Here is a 19,716-nt window from a genome sequence, read left to right as displayed (position 1 = left end):
ATACATGAACTATGAACTTTATCAACAGCTGTTACACTCACTCTCATTATACACATACATGAACTATGAACTTTATCAACAGCTGTTACACTCACTCTCATTATACACATACATGAACTATGAACTTTATCAACAGCTGTTACACTCACTCTCATTATACACATACATGAACTATGAACTTTATCAACAGCTGTTACACTCACTCTCATTATACACATACATGAACTATGAACTTTATCAACAGCTGTTACACTCACTCTCATTATACACATACATGAACTATGAACTTTATCAACAGCTGCTACACTCACTCTCATTATACACATATATGAACTATGAACTTTATCAACAGCTGTGACAAAAAGGGGGGTTTGAAGCAGGACAAGCCTCCCTACACCCTTTCCCCTGCACCTCCTTCGCTCACACCTTTGTGACAAAGTGAACACTGTCAGGCAATGTAACACCTGCCTCACTCTTCCTGTAAGGGTATTTACCTTGAAACACTCACACTTTATTAACAAATGAGTAAGTCTGTCTTGTTGTACAAAGTATGGAGTGGTAACAGTCCAAGCAAATGTCAGTTTGAGCCAACATGCTTCAGCAAATGTGCAACAATCTCAAAAGTTTAGGAAAGTGAATACGAGCCAGTTTGTACCCTGTGTTGGGGGCAGAGGGCGGATACTCAACATGTGGCTGCTCACATTTACTAGAAGAATGATCCACTGTGCATCTTATGATTTTCACCAGAAAGAAGAGAGAGAATGAAAACATTATGTTAATTTAACATTGTAAACTTCAAAGCTAGAGACATGAACTTGAAACCTGGAAGTTTCTTGCTGAAACAGTATGGGATTCTTAGCAAGCCCCTTAACCTTCTAGGGATCCCTTGTCTTTTGTATAAAGTGAACTGTACTTCTCCAGTGGGAACACTTAATACTAAAAACGAAAGAAAAAAGGCAGAAAAATGGAGATACTCACAGGCAGAGATAAACAAAGATTAAAAGGTTCACAGTATTCCGTTCTGGAAAGACGCAGCATGACCTAATCCTCACTGTCACCTCTCTGATCCACGACCCAGCATCTAGATGGAGAAGATAAAACACTTGAATACATTTACCTCCTACTATGTAGCAGTGACAGATTGCAAAAATGTCCTACAATGGTACTGATTTACTGACAGACGTGCATTACATTCAAAGCTATATTTTTAATTATTTCTTAACCAAGTAAACAAACTGATGGAATACAGGTCCTCTTAGGGGTGATCTGACTAGACTCCAAAGGCAAGTACCAATATGTTATGTATTTACAGGCAATTTAGAGCAGTTGGTCTACCATTATGTTATCGCAAGGTGAAAGGAAACTCCAAATATAGTACTTAGGGATCAGACTTGAACTTCTGAACCTGGAACTGGAAAACGGGAACCTTAACCACACATGCATCATTCTGATCCTTCTAGCAGCAAGAATTTTTTTATCTCATTTGAGCTGCATGGCTTTGAATTTGGCTCTCACTTCAGAGACTAAACAGTTTTAGTCAATCTTTTTATACAGTCCATTAATTAACTATATCAAGCCTCATATCCCAGTCATCAGAATAACCCTTATCACTGACTAACTGATATTGTAGGCTCATAATCATGAGACCATATGCCCCATGCTAATACCCATGCCCATGATGTACCTCCCACTATTAGAAGGGCAAAAATGTCAGGCCAGGGATGAATTTGTGGATACCAAAGTTTGGGTGTCACTCTGCTTAACATGCGAAGGGAATCCATTCTAGAAATCGGGTAATCATTGGATAATAAATCTGTCCCTCCAACATCTTTCATTTATATGTTGGTGGAGATTCAAGACCTGTGTTCTAGTGTTTGTGGAGCTGCAAGAGATAAAGAAGTGTTGGGTCCTTAATGGCACACAATGCAAGCCATAGATCTCCACATCACTCTGTAAGAGCCCAAGTATGGAGCTAGATCTTCAAACCTGTCTTAGCAGCCAAGGGTCTTTAGACGAGTAATGTTTTTGGTCAGGAACTGCAGGGGCTTTTCTAACTGTGTGATGTGTCTAGACAGGTACAGGCTAAGGAGACATTGTAATTTATAAGTGGACTAATTAGAACAAACTACAGAGAGATAAGTTCTTTTGACCCATATGAAATACCTTTAGATATTGATGCTAAATGTCAGTTAAAGAAAATGGAACTGTCAGACAGAATTCCAAGATCTCCAAATACTGCATCAGTTTAGAGTGGGATGCTGGCTATATTGTAAGCCAAAGACAAGAGGCTTTTTTGCCAAATGTGACAATACTGCCTTATTTCTGCATTTAATTTTAGCCCTTTATCCGTACATCATTGGTTTTAAGGATTAGTTCTTGCAGTAGTGATGGAGATCAGTCAAATATAGGCCAAAAAAAGGGACCCCAGCCCTGAGGTACAGCAGTCGTTACTTTTCTAGGTGGCATGTGCTACGTTAACTATGTGGGATATTAATGTTTTTCGTTAGTGTTAACTGATATACAGTAAGTTCATAGGTACTTGCCAGACATGCAGTCCAGGGGACCATTAAATAACTCAGCCCAAATTCCCAATTTCCCTCAAAGCAGTATTTGGTTAAGTGACATGCTGAAGGTCACACGGTAGGTTAATGAAGGCTGAGAGAATCAACCAGTCAAAACGTAAGTCACAGGAAGTAGCTCGTTAACAGCTGATAGCCTTAATCCTCTAGTCTATGCTAATTGCTAGTGTATGATTAGAGTCCTGATGTAAATTAATCAATGACTAAGCCTCTCACAGAGCTCATAAATAATTATACTCACAGGCAAACACTGTTTTCTAACACATGAGAAAATAGGTTAGTCATGCTCCCTCCGTGATATAAACATGTATAAAACACTAGGCTGCAGCTAGCAAACTACAGCAGTGGAAATACAGCTTTTATACCAAAGTATGTTTTGGGGTCTCTGTCAACTCTGTGATATGTACATCTTTAAATAAGGGATTTTCTAAAACTCTATTCTATGTTTGATGGAGCTTGACTAAAATATACTAGAGATTATTTTTATAGCTATGAATGCATGTTTTTATATATAATTTGTTTACATTAAAACAGGCCCATCCAGTAACCACCAATAACCATGTAAAAACATGTGCTTCTTAACCTGCTGATGGACAACTGGAATCACTTAAACAACTTGTGTGTTACTCAAGGTGACCATTTTGTTACACGACCTAAACTGGGACACTTAAGCTGCAGCCTATTTATAGGCCTACAGCCCTACACTAATCCCTGCACTCTACATGTGGAACATGCCTTGCAACACTAAATTCAAAGATTCTGGGGGACATCTTTACAAAAGTAGGAAGAGATTTTAAATATTCCTTTTCTAACCTTGGAAAGTTGCTAGAATAACAGGATTTTGTGTTAGGGTGCATTTTCTGAAGGATATGAAGCCTACAACTTAAAAGTACAACATTATTTATTTGGTTCAGCCCTCAGTGATTTACCAGAAAACCATAATTTTTATGAGGATCACACGCAGACCAAAAATATGAGGCAAAAATCTGGACATTTGGGACAGTTGAGAGGTATGCTATGCACCAAGGGAATTGAATATATGGGTAATTTGCTGAGAAAATAATTTTCTTCTCTGTTCATTATCAGTGTGTCTGCTACGCAGAACACATTCCATGGAATCCACATGGTGTGACACTGGGTGAGGGCAGGTCACAGAGTAGTAAATAATGCGGGGGGGGGGGGTAAAGGACCAAAAATAGGGACACCTTTTAAATATTGCTTATACAAACTTAGAAAGTTGATAGAATAACAGGTTTTACATTAGCACAAATTTTCTGAAAGTTATTAAGTCTGAAACTCAAACGTCTGTCAATATTTTATGACTTAAATACTCAATAATTTGCTATTTGCTAGAAAAACGTAATTTTATGAGAAGTAGACTAAAAATATGAAGCAAAAATCTGGACATTCTGCAAAAATCCGTACGTTAAGAGCATACCTCTCAAGTTCCCAGCACAAGTAATCTGGACAAAGCCAAAAATAATGAGGGGACAAAGGCCCCAAAATAAGGATAAATTTTAAATATTGCTAATATAAACTTAGAAAGTTGCTAGAATAAACGGTGTTGTGTTAACATGAATTACCAGAAGGATATGACACTCAAACGTCTAGTTATTTAGTGACTTCAACCCTTAATGACTTACAAGAAGATTACAAGTTTTATGAGGAACAGACTTAAAATATTATTCAAAAATCTTGACATTCTGTGAAAATCTGAGAAGTATGGTTAAGAGGTATGACCGAGAGAGAGTGAGAGCGACAGACTGTGTATGTGAGAGATCGGAAGAGAGTGAGAACAATCGGGAGTTAATGCACATATGAATGAGGAAATGAGTGTGTGTGTGTGTGTGTGTGTGTGTGTGTGTGTGTGTGTGTGTGTGTGTGAGTGAGAAATCGGGAGAGAGTGAGAGCGATGTGTGAGTGATTGCATGTATGAATGAGGGAGTGACTCTGTGTGTGTGTGTGTGTGTGTGTGTGTGTGTGTGTGTGTGTGAGAGAGAGTGAGAAAAAGAGAGATCGGGACAGAGTGAGAGCAATCGAGCAATACTGTGTGTGTGAGAGAGAGAAGAGTGACAGCGAGCATGCGATCCCCTAGCAGTGATTAAGATGTTTGTGCATACTTCTCAACCTCTTACTGCAAGAAATGTGGACAAGGCTATAAATAATATATATGGGAGTTTGTGTGTGTGTGTGTGTGTGTGTGTGTCAGAAAGAGAGAGATCAGTGAGAGTAATCCCTGACAGCAGCATCAAGAGGTTTGCATACCTAACAGTCTGCAACACTCATTTTATTTCATTTAAATTTGTTTTTGGGGGGGGGGGGCAAGTAAACATTTTCTAAAGTAATCCGCTCTGCCATCCAATAGACACAGAGAGATGCGCACCTGCCCAGCTTATATTTTTCTTCTTGGACTACTAAAGGAATTCTTCTTCTTATCATGGATATAACTCTCCCACCACCTGCCTTTTCTATATTCTGAATGTGGACCTAACAGAATCTTTTGTCGTTCAAGAAACTGCCTGAAGTTTTTGTTTTGGTTCACTCACTGAAGCAGCACTACAAATGCTGGAAACCATTCAGACTAAACCGAGACATTTCTGCATCCCAAAGACAATGTTTGGGATTCCAGGGCAGAGACTTCCAAACTGGGACTGTCCTGGAAAAACTGGGACCATTGGTAACCTTGGTGTTACTATCTGCAGATCTCTTTTCTTCCTGTTGCAACATTTCTTTTCACACTTTAGAAAGCAGATTTTACAAATGAATTAATTTATAGTTCAGTAAATTTTAGTCAATGTAACTCTTGATCTGTGCCTTTATATTCCGTACTGAAACCTCTGGAAATCAACAGCTGTTGACTTTGCTTGGATTGATTCTGTTAGGTAGGCACAGGAAGTTAGGGATTTCCATTGTTGAAACTCATTCTTGGCTTGTCCTTGGAAGAAAATCATCAAAAGAATGCTTTCAACCTTTAAATTTAAAATCTGCTCTCTCCATATTTGTGGCCTGCAGCAATGGGTCATGCTGAAGCATATGGCACTATACTCCCATTCCTAATCACCCTGACAGAGATGAGAGCCGACATGTAAACATATCTGGGCTGTTTCTGGAGCCCTGGGGAGAAGTATGATCTTTGACCTACCATTGGGTGTTATTTTATTTGCAGGCAGTCCATCCACTTCATCACCTTGGTTGTCAATCTTTTTCACTGAAAGTAAAATAAATAAGTAAGTAAATAAACACACATGCTGAATGCAGGTACTGTATAAACTAGTGAATAAATAAACACACATGCTGAATGCAGGTACTGTATAAACCAGTAAATAAATACACATGCTGAATGCAGGTACTTTATAAACCAGTGAATAAATAAACACACATGCTGAATGCAGGTACTGTATAAACCAGTAAATAAATAAACACACATGCTGAATGCAGGTACTGTATAAACCAAATGCTTTGCGTTACTTAGTAAGGAAGTATGTTTGCAACTGTTTTTTTAGTTCAGTTCTTCTGTTTCCCACACCATCTTTCATATTACAGGCCTGCATGATCTGTATTGTCAAATAACATGAGAGATGAACAATCCTCTTGTCATCATGAGACCCCCCCCAACAATAATAGTGGCTGACTAAGAGTAACATCCCATGTGGTAGTGTGTATTTCATGCAAATCTGTGCATTCGTACTTCTTCAAAATGGTAGTGGTAGTGGTGGTGGGGGTAATGGTCTCCAAATTCCCAGCACCTGATGTACATACACACCTGTTAGACTTAGGGCAGGCATGGAGTCTGATGACAGGCATATTTAATTTTCTTGCTAACAGTGAGTATGGATATTTGTAGAGTAATAAAATGTTCATGAAATGACTCTACTACCTACCTCCAATGATCTAGTACATTTGTACAGAGGAACCCATATACCCCCTCTCCCATCTCCCTGCAGATAACACGTTATTACTAACGTTTAGCACATCACTAAGAAGCCAGGCAAAATAAACAAGTTATAAATAGCAAAATCATCTGCAACAAAAGCATGCACACTTTTTCAGACTACAAAATTATTTCAAAATTTACTGCATTCCCTATATAGTGCTTGAAGCTTATGGAATCCATAATTTCATCCTAACCACAACATCCATAAATGATAATAATTCAACCACTTAAACACATATACAGATACATACAAATGTTTGCAAGTAAGAAACATACAGTAATATGTTACAAAGGTTGAAAATTACATTATGTGTGATGACTGTGGATGTAACTTCAGAAACAGTTAGCAACCAGCTATATTTGAGCTATGAAAGATCATTTCCCCCCTAGATATGACCATAAACTGCATGTTTTGAGTCAAACAACTGTATACAAGATTTGTACATCAGTTTACTACTTATATCTTTTAAACTAATAGTTAACTCCAGAATTTAGAAATTTATCTTCATTTCTTTCTTCACATTATGATAGTGATGGTATGAAATCTGAATTCTGCTTATTTTTGCAAGTAGTAAATGTGTACTATTTAGGATGAGATATATATATACTAAGTTCTACAAAGCAGGGAAAGAGGCCTGTGCTTTCAGTTATCACATGCCTCGTGCATCTAACACAGCAATAAATTTGATTGTGAGTCACTACAACATGTTTATCATTAACAGATAGACACAATGGTTTCGTCTAAACTTCTTGTGCTTAGAGGTTCAGAAGTATGACGTATTCTGAGATGAATGCTTTTACATGGAGGCTTAACTGAGCGAATGTAGAGATTTTGAGAGTACGTACTGTGAGATTCCTGAGAATGCCAAACAGTCTGTCAAGTGTAGAGATCCACTTTAATGTTTAGAAGCTTAGGTAATGTTTTGTTGTGTTGCTTTTGGTAATTTAAATTTTGTATGCAGATGGTGCAGTTATTTTGTCTTTTAATATGGTGGGTAGACATGATGGACTCTATGGAACTGGAGCCATGGTAGTATTTAGTGTGTGCTGGCATGGCAGCTGGCAGTGAATCATTTCAGTAGGGAGATTTCTTCCTTGTTTGAGCTGATGAGACCACGAGTTGGTATATTTAAGTCCAGGGGATATGGAGGTGCAGGGTGCATGCCCCCTACAAAAAAGCATTGTTATTGATTTTGTTCTAGGGTAGGGGTATGTTTTCATGCTTGGTATGTCTGTTCTTGAGTAGCTGTTAAGTGTCCTGATATTTTGGTATTCCATTACATGTGCACTTAATGTGTTTTATTTAGTGATAACAGGTTCGCTGTTCAGTGCTTTTGCTCTTTGCTGATTTTATATATATATATATATATATATATATATATATATATATATATATATATATATATATATATATATATATACACACACACACACACACACACACACAATTGGATACAGATAGAAGATATAAACTTTCTTTGGAGGATTGGCCTCTGTGACAGAATGAGCAGCTTTTCAGTCTGAGAGGATCCTGGAGTATGGCCACTTCCCCACCAGGCTGAGGGGATCTTGGAGTATGGCCACTTCCCCACCAGGCTGAGGGGATCTTGGAGTATGGCCACTTCCCCACCAGGCTGAGGGGATCTTGGAGTATGGCCACTTCCCCACCAGACTCAGACAACTCATTTGATGTACCTCCTAGGGAAGCTGTACCACAAATGCCCTACTGAGAGAATGCCATTTGGAAAACCTAGAACATGTTGTGGAAATTAAATGTCCTTGCTTGCCTAGGAATGTACAGAAAGCACATAGTACAAGCTGGAGACTGTTGTTTAGGGTGTAGAGGTCTGACCTACCCTGGTCACTTTACTGGTAGTGTGACCCTTATCAGGTCAAGTAGTGTAGAAGATGAATGGGTGTATGAATATTCTACAGTTAAAAACTGAGACATTTGAACTCATGTGACAGCAAGTTATACAGAAATTTAATTTACAGTATTGTGGGGGGAACAGGAAGACCAGAATAAATGAAACAAAGAAAGGGGAGTGAGTTATATGTATGTATATATTTACATATATATGCATTGAAGCCAGATTAAATTATGTAGATAGTGAAATAGAGTCTGTTACAAATGAGATGACAGTGAAATGTTGAAGGTAGAAATATCTGGCACTTGTAGATTTTATTGTATGGTTGCATAACAGCAAAGTTATGGATTTTATATCAAGATTATGTGACAGTCACAGCACAGATACAGCAGGTTACTGGTACAGTATATAGAGACATTTGTATTAATGCTTGAAGGTTATAAAGTCTTTACTGAGACAAATGTCTATAGGAAGTAAGTTCCATGTAATGGTTTTAGTTGTCAATCACACCCTGGCATAATGCTTGAGATACATGTCTGATGATTTTCATTTTTATCTTCAACAAATTCCATTTTCTCTAGATCATTCCATTGAAAGGGGTCAGATCTACAGATTTGTTTTTAACTTACTCTGAGGTTTTACAAAGCGGGAGTAGGTTATTTCAGTTAAGAGGTGCCAGGGAGAAAGTCTTCTATATGAGAGTTATTGGGGACTTGCATTCCACTTCATTCAGGAATGTAGATTAAAACCCCTTCAGTGGACGAGGAGAAACAATCATGATTCATTTAAAACTTAATTGATTACATGTACCATATTTTTTATTATACGTCCTATAAATACAAGTATGATGACTGTTTTATATGAAATGTTTTATTGATAAGACATACTGGCTAAAATATTGAAAAAATGTAGCAAGTAACTATGGCATGTAGCTGATGAGCTGTATCTACAAAGACAGACTGACCTGCTGGATTCATCATCAATGCAGTCTCTTCCTGGGAGCTGTGAGAATCCACCTCCCGATGGCTTATATCCTGAAAATAAAAAAAATAAAGTAAAAATAAAATACTTTCATCTGTATACATCATATACATGCATACAATGCAGGGAAACTGAAAAACAGTCAGGAAAATAGACAGACTCATACATAATCTGTATGATAAGTAGCAATGATTTAGATGAGAGTCATATAAAGTAACAAGCCAGATGTTTGACAGTGTCTTTTTGTGGTCTCACTGTGTGTGTGTGTGTGTGTGTGTGTGTGTGTGTGTGTGTGTGTGTGTGTGTGTGTGTGTGTGAGAGTGTGCACATACGCGCATGTGTAAAACATTGGGAGGATCAGTTTTAATTCTGATTTCGTCTGTGGCTATGGAAAATTAACTTGTATATAAAATATGACAGAATAAGTGGCTTAATTGTGGGTGACACAGTTACTTTATATAACTGTGGTAGTACCACAAAACACTAAATGTGCTGTATTACTATTTTTTCCCATTTAGTACTACATTTTAGAAGCATCTTAAACTGGAAAAATACCTTTTTATGTATGAAGCCAATGCTACATTAATAATGAAAAAAATATTTGCAATCTAATGAAGGGTTCCATTTCACCAGGAACATGTCCTGTGGTATCACATGTACATCTAGTGAATGACACTTTTGAATAAGTAGTGTAGTAGCAATTTGACACGATACCCACATTACACTTACAAATTTGTGAGGCAGTTATGACAGCAGATGCGCCAGATTAAGGTTTTCTCCTTTAATGTGGCAGAAGCTCTGACTCAAACTGCTTGACTAGCACTGAGCAATAATGTAATTCCTGAAGCTCTGGTTCATCACTTACAGAATGACAGTTATCAATAATATAATTCCAGACGCCCTGACTCCAGAACTAATTCATATACTGCAGATTAACACTGATCCATATCACAGTTCCTGAAGCTCTGACTCTTGAACCGATTTCTGCACTGCAGGCTAACACTGATCAATAGCATGATTCATGAACCTCTAACTCCTGACCGGATTCATACACTGTAGATTAACATTGATCAATAGCATGATTCCTGAAGCTCTGACTCCTCATACACTGTAGACCAACACTGATCATTAATGGAATTCTTTGGGAAGTAGCTATAGATAACATAATTTATGATGCAACAAAGAGCCCTTTCTGGAATGGTAGCCTCACTTTGGCTGGCGTATTATTATTCAGGTTAAAAAAATGGCAGGTATTAAGGGCAGGGGTGGCATTACTCTTTCTAAAAAATATGGGTCAAATCTGGTTACCGTACATGGAAGAGTTTGCTGCATGGACCATTACTTGCACGGTTTTGAATTACCAGGCACCCATAATTGCAAAATATAAATAAATAAAGGTAACATAATTACATTCTTTCACTGAAGAAAAACATGTAAACGTTATATGAAATCAATAGATGTTGAAATACCAAATTTGGCTACAGGTAATTACACAAATGGATGAACCAAATGCTGATAATCCTTTTTTGTAGTTACACTTACCACAGCTTCCTTTAGGCCATCTGAGCTTCTGTCAGGTGGGATTCCCACTGTTGGACTGCTACCTGCGCTTCCGTCCTTGAAGCAAGAAAAGAAAATTACTTTCAACTTCTGATTCAATCAATCAATTTTAACCATAATATAGCCAGTCATGATGAATAAATACCAAATGGTACTTTGACTGGCAAAGAGAACTGGTAGTAACACTATAAATTTGCTTTTAGAAGTTGCACATAAATAATGGCAATTTTTTTTGTAGGGGTCAAGCATCCTGTCCCCCCACCCTATATAATTATACTTGTAATGACTATAATAACTGACCAACAAAATGTTGAGACTAAAATATTGACTGTACAATGATGGGTGAACATTGAAAAAACACAAATATACACAGGAACACACATACAAATCAATCAAACATATCTAATACAAAAACAACACATGCACACACATACACACACACACATGCTTTTACTTGGGAGGGCTTTGACTCCCATACAACTTTACTCATATAAATCAAATCCATGGTCATATTACCCTCCTTAAAACAGCAATCAGCTTAACATAGTGCAACTCATTCTTACATGCATGTTGCTCATTCAAATATTTGACCAAAAGTGCCTTAAATTCATGGTCCATTATTTGAATGTTTAATGGAACACTCCAACCATATCTATCTAAATTTATATCTATAACTATATCTCTGTATATCTATATGTGTGCGTGTGTGTGTGTATATATCAATCCACACTAACTTGCACAACAGTGAGATAGTGAGATAAAAGAGAAACAACTGCATCCCCAGTTTTCCCGGATCTTACAGAAATGATCTACAACAGTTCATTTTTCTTGTTAGTTGAAGAAAATGCAGCAACATATTTGCAGATGACTAAAAGGGCAGTCAGTCATTGTGTGTGGTTTCACATCTCTCTTTTTATTTTTTATATATATATATATATATATATATATATATATATATATATATATATATATATATATATATATATAAAAGTTAGAGCTAAATCAGTTTTTTGAATACCTAAATATGAACACTTCCTTTTTGAGCTTCACCATGGAACAACACAGTAACAGAATGAACTTTCTGGACATTCTTATTACTAAAGAGGATTCATTGAAAAAGTTTACCACTTCTATTTACAGAAAGCCCACATATTCTAATACTCTTTTACATTTTGAAAGTGGGCACCCTGACTTTCAAAAAAGATCTTTGGTTAAGGGCCAATGTGTGCGGTTAGCATGAATGGTCAGTGACCTAGAAACGTTTGTTGAAGAGAGGGAAACATTAAGGGGTATGTTATTAAGAAGAGGGTACCCCAATAGTTTCATTGAACCGGTTTTGTGTGAGATTACTGAAAAAAGAGTCAATGGACATTTCTTTCCTCTGTTGGGTTCAGAGAAAAACAACAGCAGCAATATAAATGATGTTGATATGGGGTTAAGGAACACAAATGAGTTTAACAGGGCCTTTATTTTGACTTACAATTTACAGTTCTATGATATAAGAGACATTTTAAAAAAGAACTGGTTCATATTTAAGAATGACAAAGAGGTCCTTAAAAATGTAGGTGACAGACCATGCGTCATATATAAAAAGATGCATGTGTTAAAGACTTGTTGGAAAGCAATAAGGAGGGGGATAAAAGCTCCAAGAAGGGTAAGATGTTAAATGTGCACACTGCAACCAATGTGTTAATGTACTAGAAACAGAAAAGGGTTTTATTTCTAGATATGGTACAGTTCAACTCAATTGTACGTGTCGCCTTATGTCAAGGCTGTCAAAGTTTTTACATAGGGAAGACTAAAAAAGTTTAAAATTCGCATTTATAAACATATGTATGACATCAGGAAGGGAAATCAGAAGAATGCAGACACCATTTTGAATCCTGCTCACAAGTTTAAATTTGTAGCAATTGATCAGGAAGTATGTGATAGTAGGGTTGGTCCTAAGGAACTGTTTCTAGAATTCAAAGAATTCATGTGGCAACTTAGGGTGGATGCCACCAACCCGCCTGGACTGAACAATGTAGTATCCCTCTCCAGCTATTTAAAATTAAAAGATGAATTATATTTTTAGGGGGAGGGCATGTATGTATATATATTCTTGTGGTAATACAGTAAAGAATTTTCCTGTTATCAAATGTATGATGCATTTATGTGAAAATGTTCTTATTTCTTACTTTATTTTATTTTAATTTTGATACGGGTGTTGACAAAACATTTATAATATGGAAAAAGGAAGTATGGTTTTAAGTTATTTAAATCATTTTCAAAAAGGAGAAATGCAATTGCGTACAATAATAACAAAAATAATTTTTAGCTGCATTTTGCTTTAATGACATGTAATTAAGCCCGGCTTTAAAAGGAAGTGATGTATGGAAAATTCTTGTTTTAATCTGAAGAAGTCAAGTGTAATAACAGACGAAAACGCTTATTAAACTTTGTATCCAGTTTCACCGGCCAGTGTTCATTTTCTTTATATATTACTGGATTTATCAGTGGTTATCGTCTCTCTCTCTGCATATATATATATATATATATATATATATATATATATATATATATATGTGTGTGTGTGTGTGTGTGTGTGTGTGTGTGTGTGTAGGTCTATGTCATAACACTGAATCTTCATTTCACTGAAACTCATATGGTCAAACCCATTTAATTGAAAACTCATTTCACTGAAAATCATCATACAGAAAATCTTCTCCACAAGACATATATCCTAAAACATGTTTTTTGCAGGGGTAAAGTCCCCCTGCACCCCCTTACTTATACATACTAACTCCAGGATCTTACAACCACGGAGAAAGGAAAAACTGCCACACACAGTGAATCAGTGCTCATGAGCAAACACAGACATCTATAGATATCGGGGTACAACATAGTGTTGACCATCTTAGTTCACCCATACTGTGCTAGACTGATAAGAAATGACATGCTTTCTATATATTTAGAGATGTAATCAACACTTCTCAATGAAATGAATTTTAGGTGAAATGAGTTTTCAATGAAATGGGTCCAACCATTTGAGTTTCAGTGTACATGCATATATAAGCTATGCCATCCTGAATCAGAGGACTAATTGTAGTGACTGCTGCAACTAATTGTGGTCAGTGCAGGAGTGGATGCTCCCTTCAGTCATTTAATAAGTACTGCCCCTGTTTGTACATTATAAACGTTGCTGTGGGAAAACATGCAAAGGAGCAGGCATCATCAAGTAAATGCAATGATTACTGAGGAAACACAATTGTGTTTAGTATGATGTAACAGATATGCAAAACATGTAGATGAATCAGATCTGTACATTCTTAAGCACGAATAAAATAGAAAAACAATTCATACCTGTATGTGGGAGCACACTGCTTTTAGAACTTTGAAAGTCTGTTCTCTTGACCGCAGAGAGACAAACAAGTACTGTAAAAATCAGAAACAGATTTATTTTAGAAGGACAAATAATTCAGAACTATTTTTGCCCTCCATTTTATTTTGTACGTTGGAGAACTGATTTTTTTAATTTTATTTATTTGTTTATTAGAAGGCATTACAGACAGTGTATCAAACTATATACTGTAAATAGTACACCATCTGCACTTTTATTTACAGGGTTGGTGTTTTAGTTCACCTAAGACTGAGTACTACACAAATGTCAGATCTATCTTTTTGCATTTGTTTCATTCAGAAGACACACACACAGACATACACATGCACACACACACTGTGAAATGGCTGGCAAGCAACAGCTGAAAGCAGCAAGTTGCAGATGTCATTTATACTGCTAGAAATTCCAAATGACAAATGAAGAAATGCTGAAATCCTGATCACAGAATCAGAATAAGTGTGCTTGACTAATTCTGAGAGTAGAATGCATCTTAATGCTGGGTTATTATAGCAATAACCCACGCCTGGGGGTGGGTAATGCTGGATTTACCCACTGTTGGCGTGGTTTGGTCATGAGGGCAAAGCGCGAGTGGCCAAACAAAGACAACCGTGGGTAAATCCAGCATTACCCACACCCAGAAGTGGGTTATTGCTATTATACAATGACATTATTTAAGAAAAAAAAACCTTACTTTTCTTAAATAATGGCATTGTATAATGCCTCCTTGCTGCCCTTCTACAGCTGTCTGGTATTCTGTGGCAGTTCTGATGTACTGCGCATGCGTATGCTTACGCAGTACATCATCGCTGTGGGTGGAAGCAACGGAGAAAGCAAGATCTCCATTGCTTTTTACAAACTGTCTCGCTATGTTAAAGGAGTTTAACATAGCGAGACAGCTTAAAAAAAGCAACGGAGAATCTCTGTTGCTTTTTTTAAAGCTGTCTCGCTATGTTAAACTTGTTTAATTTAGCGAGACAGTGTCTAAACAGCAACGGAGATCTTGCATCCTCCGTTGCTGTAAAATAAAAAGATTTATACTAATGGAAAAAGTCCTGGCGACCGGACCTTTTACCATTAGTATAAGTATGATTTACAACGTGCACACTGACCAATCAGCATGCACGTTTTGGAATATTAATGGGGGATCATTGTATAATGTTCCTTAGTGCTGACATACAGTAAGGAGCACTGCAATGCATTCCATGACTCCAATCATACGGTAACATATTGCATAACACTATGCCAGTTCCTCAACCCTTAGTGCCTACCTCAACTAGACTGTTGTGTCTTTTTCAGAAAGAAAATAAACTATTTGTAGTCTGTCAAAAGAAGGTTCTAGCTATTCGTTTTCTCGTGCTGCCATCAATGCTTTCCAAAACTAATGCTTCACTACTCCACACCTGAAAAACAATACTTGAAACTTGTAATAAAAATATCCACCAACTCACTATTATTCCCCCCCCCCCCCGACAGCGAACCTTTTATCAAATGGCTATAATATGGCCATTTGTTAAAATGGGACCCACTGTCAAATAGAACACTTAAGGGCTCTACTAAATATGCCAGTGTCTTTGTACTATTGAGGCCTGAAACATGACGTTAAACTCCAGCTGCAAATGATAACCCTATAGTGCATGAGGCAAAGCCTCATGATAAGAATTCTGAGGTGTCCTGAACATTTTTATATGGTTACTAGCTTCCAAAAATATGATCCTGCATTAACTTAACTTAATGTCTGCTTGTATACTTTCAAATTTTCAATACTTTGGTGTTAAAGCTTCAGCATGTCCTTCATATAGCCTTTCTTTATGTAGAGTGACACCTCATGTCCTCAGTGCAAAGTTATTATGCAGACCAATCAAAAACTGGAAAGATCCTTCACATTTAAAGTTTTCAGTGGGTCATAAAAGGGTGACATACTGAAGTATGACCCAAGAAAGTTCATACCAAATTTGTAGTGGGTCAGAGGGGGGTAAAGTCCTCATGTATTCTCTGATTTGTAATAATAAGCCCTGACATTACTCCTTCACAACAACAGGAAATTCATTGTTTTGATATTCCCCCACCTAACCTTTCAAAGGCCATTCTTTCCTGTGCCTAAATTCCCATCTATGAGGTAAGTTATACGCATTGTTTTCATACAGTGAATTCTTATTATAACATTTCTAGTTTTTAATATTTGGGTTTGATTTTTCAGCATTTTACCTACAGAAGCCTTACTTCATGAAATGTGGCATTCAAAGTACACAACCTGTAAAAAATCATTTTGCATACAAGCTTCAAACTCACCCTTTAGGATCATATTGCAGAATGACCTTGAGATATATTAATAAGTGTGATCCTTACATGTGTACTCTGAAAGTTTGGTCCAAAATTCCTAAAACATTACTGTTTAGTATTTATTGTACAAAATCATCTTTCCAGCAGCGCAGACAGTTTTACAATTTTGTTTATTTAACAAGACCATGCAGATTTTTTTTCACAAGTTACTGAAAATCACCTAGTGCAGCATATATGAACCATTGTTAACTATAACAAACCTAGACTCCTAACTTTGGAAAGTTTTCACTTCTCTTGTAACATTGCTTACAATTATTTTTTCATACCATCCAAGCACAACTCAATGACTGTTATTACTGCTACAGTGAGCATACGGGATTGCAGTAATCATATAGCACCTGTGAACATGCAATACAGAAGCAAAAATCTAAAGTATGATTATGTAGCTCAAAAGTACTTATCACCATAAGTGTAGAATCAATGTATTTTTTTTTGTTACTGCCATGCCTAAGTATGTAAATGATGTTAATGCATGTACAGATTCAAGAGGACTGTTACAAGAACATTGAAATTTGCTTGGCATAACTACCTTGGCACTGGAGTGAGGTTTACTACAAGTGGTACATTTCTTCCCTACACCATAGCCCTAACATCAACCTCCAGAGTAGGATAGGCTAGTTAGACACTGCCCCCAGATTGATAACAGCCAATTAGGGCAGACAGAGCTGCACTATCATACAATGCATGATGCTGGAGGATGCAGCAGAATGCAACGGACCAGGGAAGATATGCAAAGCATTGCATAATAGATGCGTGCATGGTTTATTAACGCCAGTTACATCTTATTACAGGGTTACTTCTTTTTAGGGTTCTTTTCATATTGTACATTGATCAGCACCACTACAGTACAGTGCATGAGATTCCCAGGTGCCCAATGTCCCCAACATTTAACAAAGATTCTGATGACAAAGTCACAGACCCTAATGGAGTGCAGTGTCCCTTAAATTGCTATTGCAAAGCAATGAGGTCCAGAAAATTGATATGTAGAGCTTTACTGTGATTTTTTTGTTTTCTTTGATACTCTTTCCTTCCACATTTATCAACCATCCTTCTCTCCTCTCATAGGTCTTTAGCCCGTTATCTTGATACGGGGACAGTCCTGCACTAAGCAAGAGATGACCGGAGGGGTGTCACATAGACAGCCAAATGGAGTTCACAGCCTTACTTGTACTCCTGCCTCTACTCTTTCACTGCAGGAAGTGGGTACCCTTAACCCAGGGAAGACTGGCATTCTCCACGTTCATGGCCTAATGGTGTGTGCATAGTCTGTCGTCTTTGTGTCTGGAACTACTCACTATCCCCCTTAGTCGCCAGCTATAAGTAATGCATGTAAGCAATGGAGGTATTTATATTTGCCTTAATCCCACCCTCACATGGCTGAAATGATCATCCTCATCACTGCAAGGGTGTGCATTCCTTTCCCTTTTGTATACATGCTCCCATGTGTGAGTCTTGAAGGTTACCTTCACCAGCTTGGCATCAATAACCTTATGTCATTGGTATTGGCTAGCTTCCATCACCATGCTAGCCTGTACTTGTAAGGTGTCAGTCAGCCATATCCCAACTTTTTCTCCCACAGGATGGGTGAGATGACATTGGCACTTATTCCCATCCCCCATCTAATTCTTGCAGTCCCTGAGCTGGTACTTGAACTCAGGTCATCTGAGTAGCAGTGAGAGTTTTATTCCCTTAAGCCGCAGAGCCAAACTAGTTTCACTCTGATTTCTCATGTATGTAGATTGAATCCTAGCAGTGAAATAGGATAACAAATGGGTTGTTAGCAGCCAGGTGGAGTTAAGACAGTAGTAGGAAGTGTAAAAAAAAAAATAAATAAGAAAACTTCAGTGTATACAGATTAATTAATAAACTCATTATGTCCCATTGATGATAAAACAATCCTGTATATAGATGAATTCTGGGTGATACAAATACTCATCCATATCATTTTAATCTATCACATCAAAGGTGTGGATCATTATGGTGTTTAACATAACTGGAACTCTGCCTTTCATATGTCTATATCTATCTATATAAAATTAAAATTCAAGAAAACATTTTTTGCAGGGAATGTTCATTTTTATATTGTTTGTTTTGTTAAATGGCACATTCTCCAGAATGACCTGTTTATAAATGCCTCTGCTAAAATATTCCAAAATATATTTAAAAAAAAAAAGGTAAGTAAAACAGGTTTTTGCTTCGTTTAGAGAACCCTGCTTTTTTGTAACTGCATTAACCACTGATAGCATGACATACTAAAAAACAAGTCTTCCTAGATGGTCACAGCATGAGGTATCATATTCATTTTCTTTGTGATTTCATTTTATCTCACATTCTACTGAGTTGCAGCCAGAAAATGTTTCAGTTTTATTTTGAGTAGAACAGTATAACAATGCATACCTTTTCCCCAGCGCTTGTTTTGACAGTTATCGCATTTGGCACCAGCAGGGCGGTATTTGCTTTCTTAAGGACCATAACAGAAGGGATAGCAATTGTTACCTAGTTAGAGGAATTACAACAAAGTCAGCAACAGCTGCATACTTTAATAATAATACACTGTAAATATGCTAATAAAATAGCTTAGAAGAACTTTGAAAACTCTTTATATGATCTCTAAATCCATTTCTTATTGCAGTCCATCAGAATCTTCTTCTCTGCTATGGAAGCTCAAAACCAGGAATTGCTAGAGGCACACTGACTTGGTGATATACTTGGCTCAGGTCAAAGAAGAGGCCAAACAATGTTTTATTTGTACACTCGTTGCCATGGGGGAGGTGGGGAGGGGTATTCACTGTCATCAGCTGTGCAAGATGCTGGATGCACCTCTAAATGTCAGTTAGTGGGAAATTTGCTGGTCACTAGTTCTTAATTTAAACCCTGTATACATGCATAGAGGGTTCTGTGCATATTTTTCCACCTACAGCAAATTTATGTTTTGGTTACGGCTGGGATCAAGTGGCTGTAGAACCTCTGGAGCAGGGCTATGACACCAGACAAACTGGGTCTGTGTACAACAATTAATCTGTTGAAGAAGTAACAGCAATTCATTTTTAAAGCAGTAGCATCTGTTACTAACTA

The 19,716-nt window shown here is 37.2% G+C and overlaps 1 protein-coding gene across 1 annotated transcript in view; it reads right to left on the bottom strand.

Moving 5' to 3' along the window:
- Positions 1-19,716, bottom strand: part of LOC122787401 (GRAM domain-containing protein 2B-like) — an 82,303-nt gene that overhangs the window by 30,096 nt on the left and 32,491 nt on the right. The window contains exons 6-11 of the mRNA XM_044054095.1: positions 19,039-19,137; positions 14,265-14,336; positions 10,905-10,979; positions 9,346-9,415; positions 5,722-5,787; positions 979-1,081 (exon numbers count right to left, since the gene is read on the bottom strand). Coding sequence (XP_043910030.1) covers positions 979-1,081; positions 5,722-5,787; positions 9,346-9,415; positions 10,905-10,979; positions 14,265-14,336; positions 19,039-19,137 — 485 coding nt within the window. The remainder of the gene's footprint in view (positions 1-978; positions 1,082-5,721; positions 5,788-9,345; positions 9,416-10,904; positions 10,980-14,264; positions 14,337-19,038; positions 19,138-19,716) is intronic.

Source organism: Protopterus annectens, chromosome 13.part0 (genome assembly GCF_019279795.1).
Source record: "Protopterus annectens isolate FY-2018-M chromosome 13.part0, PAN1.0, whole genome shotgun sequence".
NCBI lineage: Eukaryota > Metazoa > Chordata > Ceratodontiformes > Protopteridae > Protopterus > Protopterus annectens.
The sequence above is the reverse complement of the archived record's forward strand: the minus strand, read 5'-3'. Positions and strand labels throughout refer to the sequence as shown.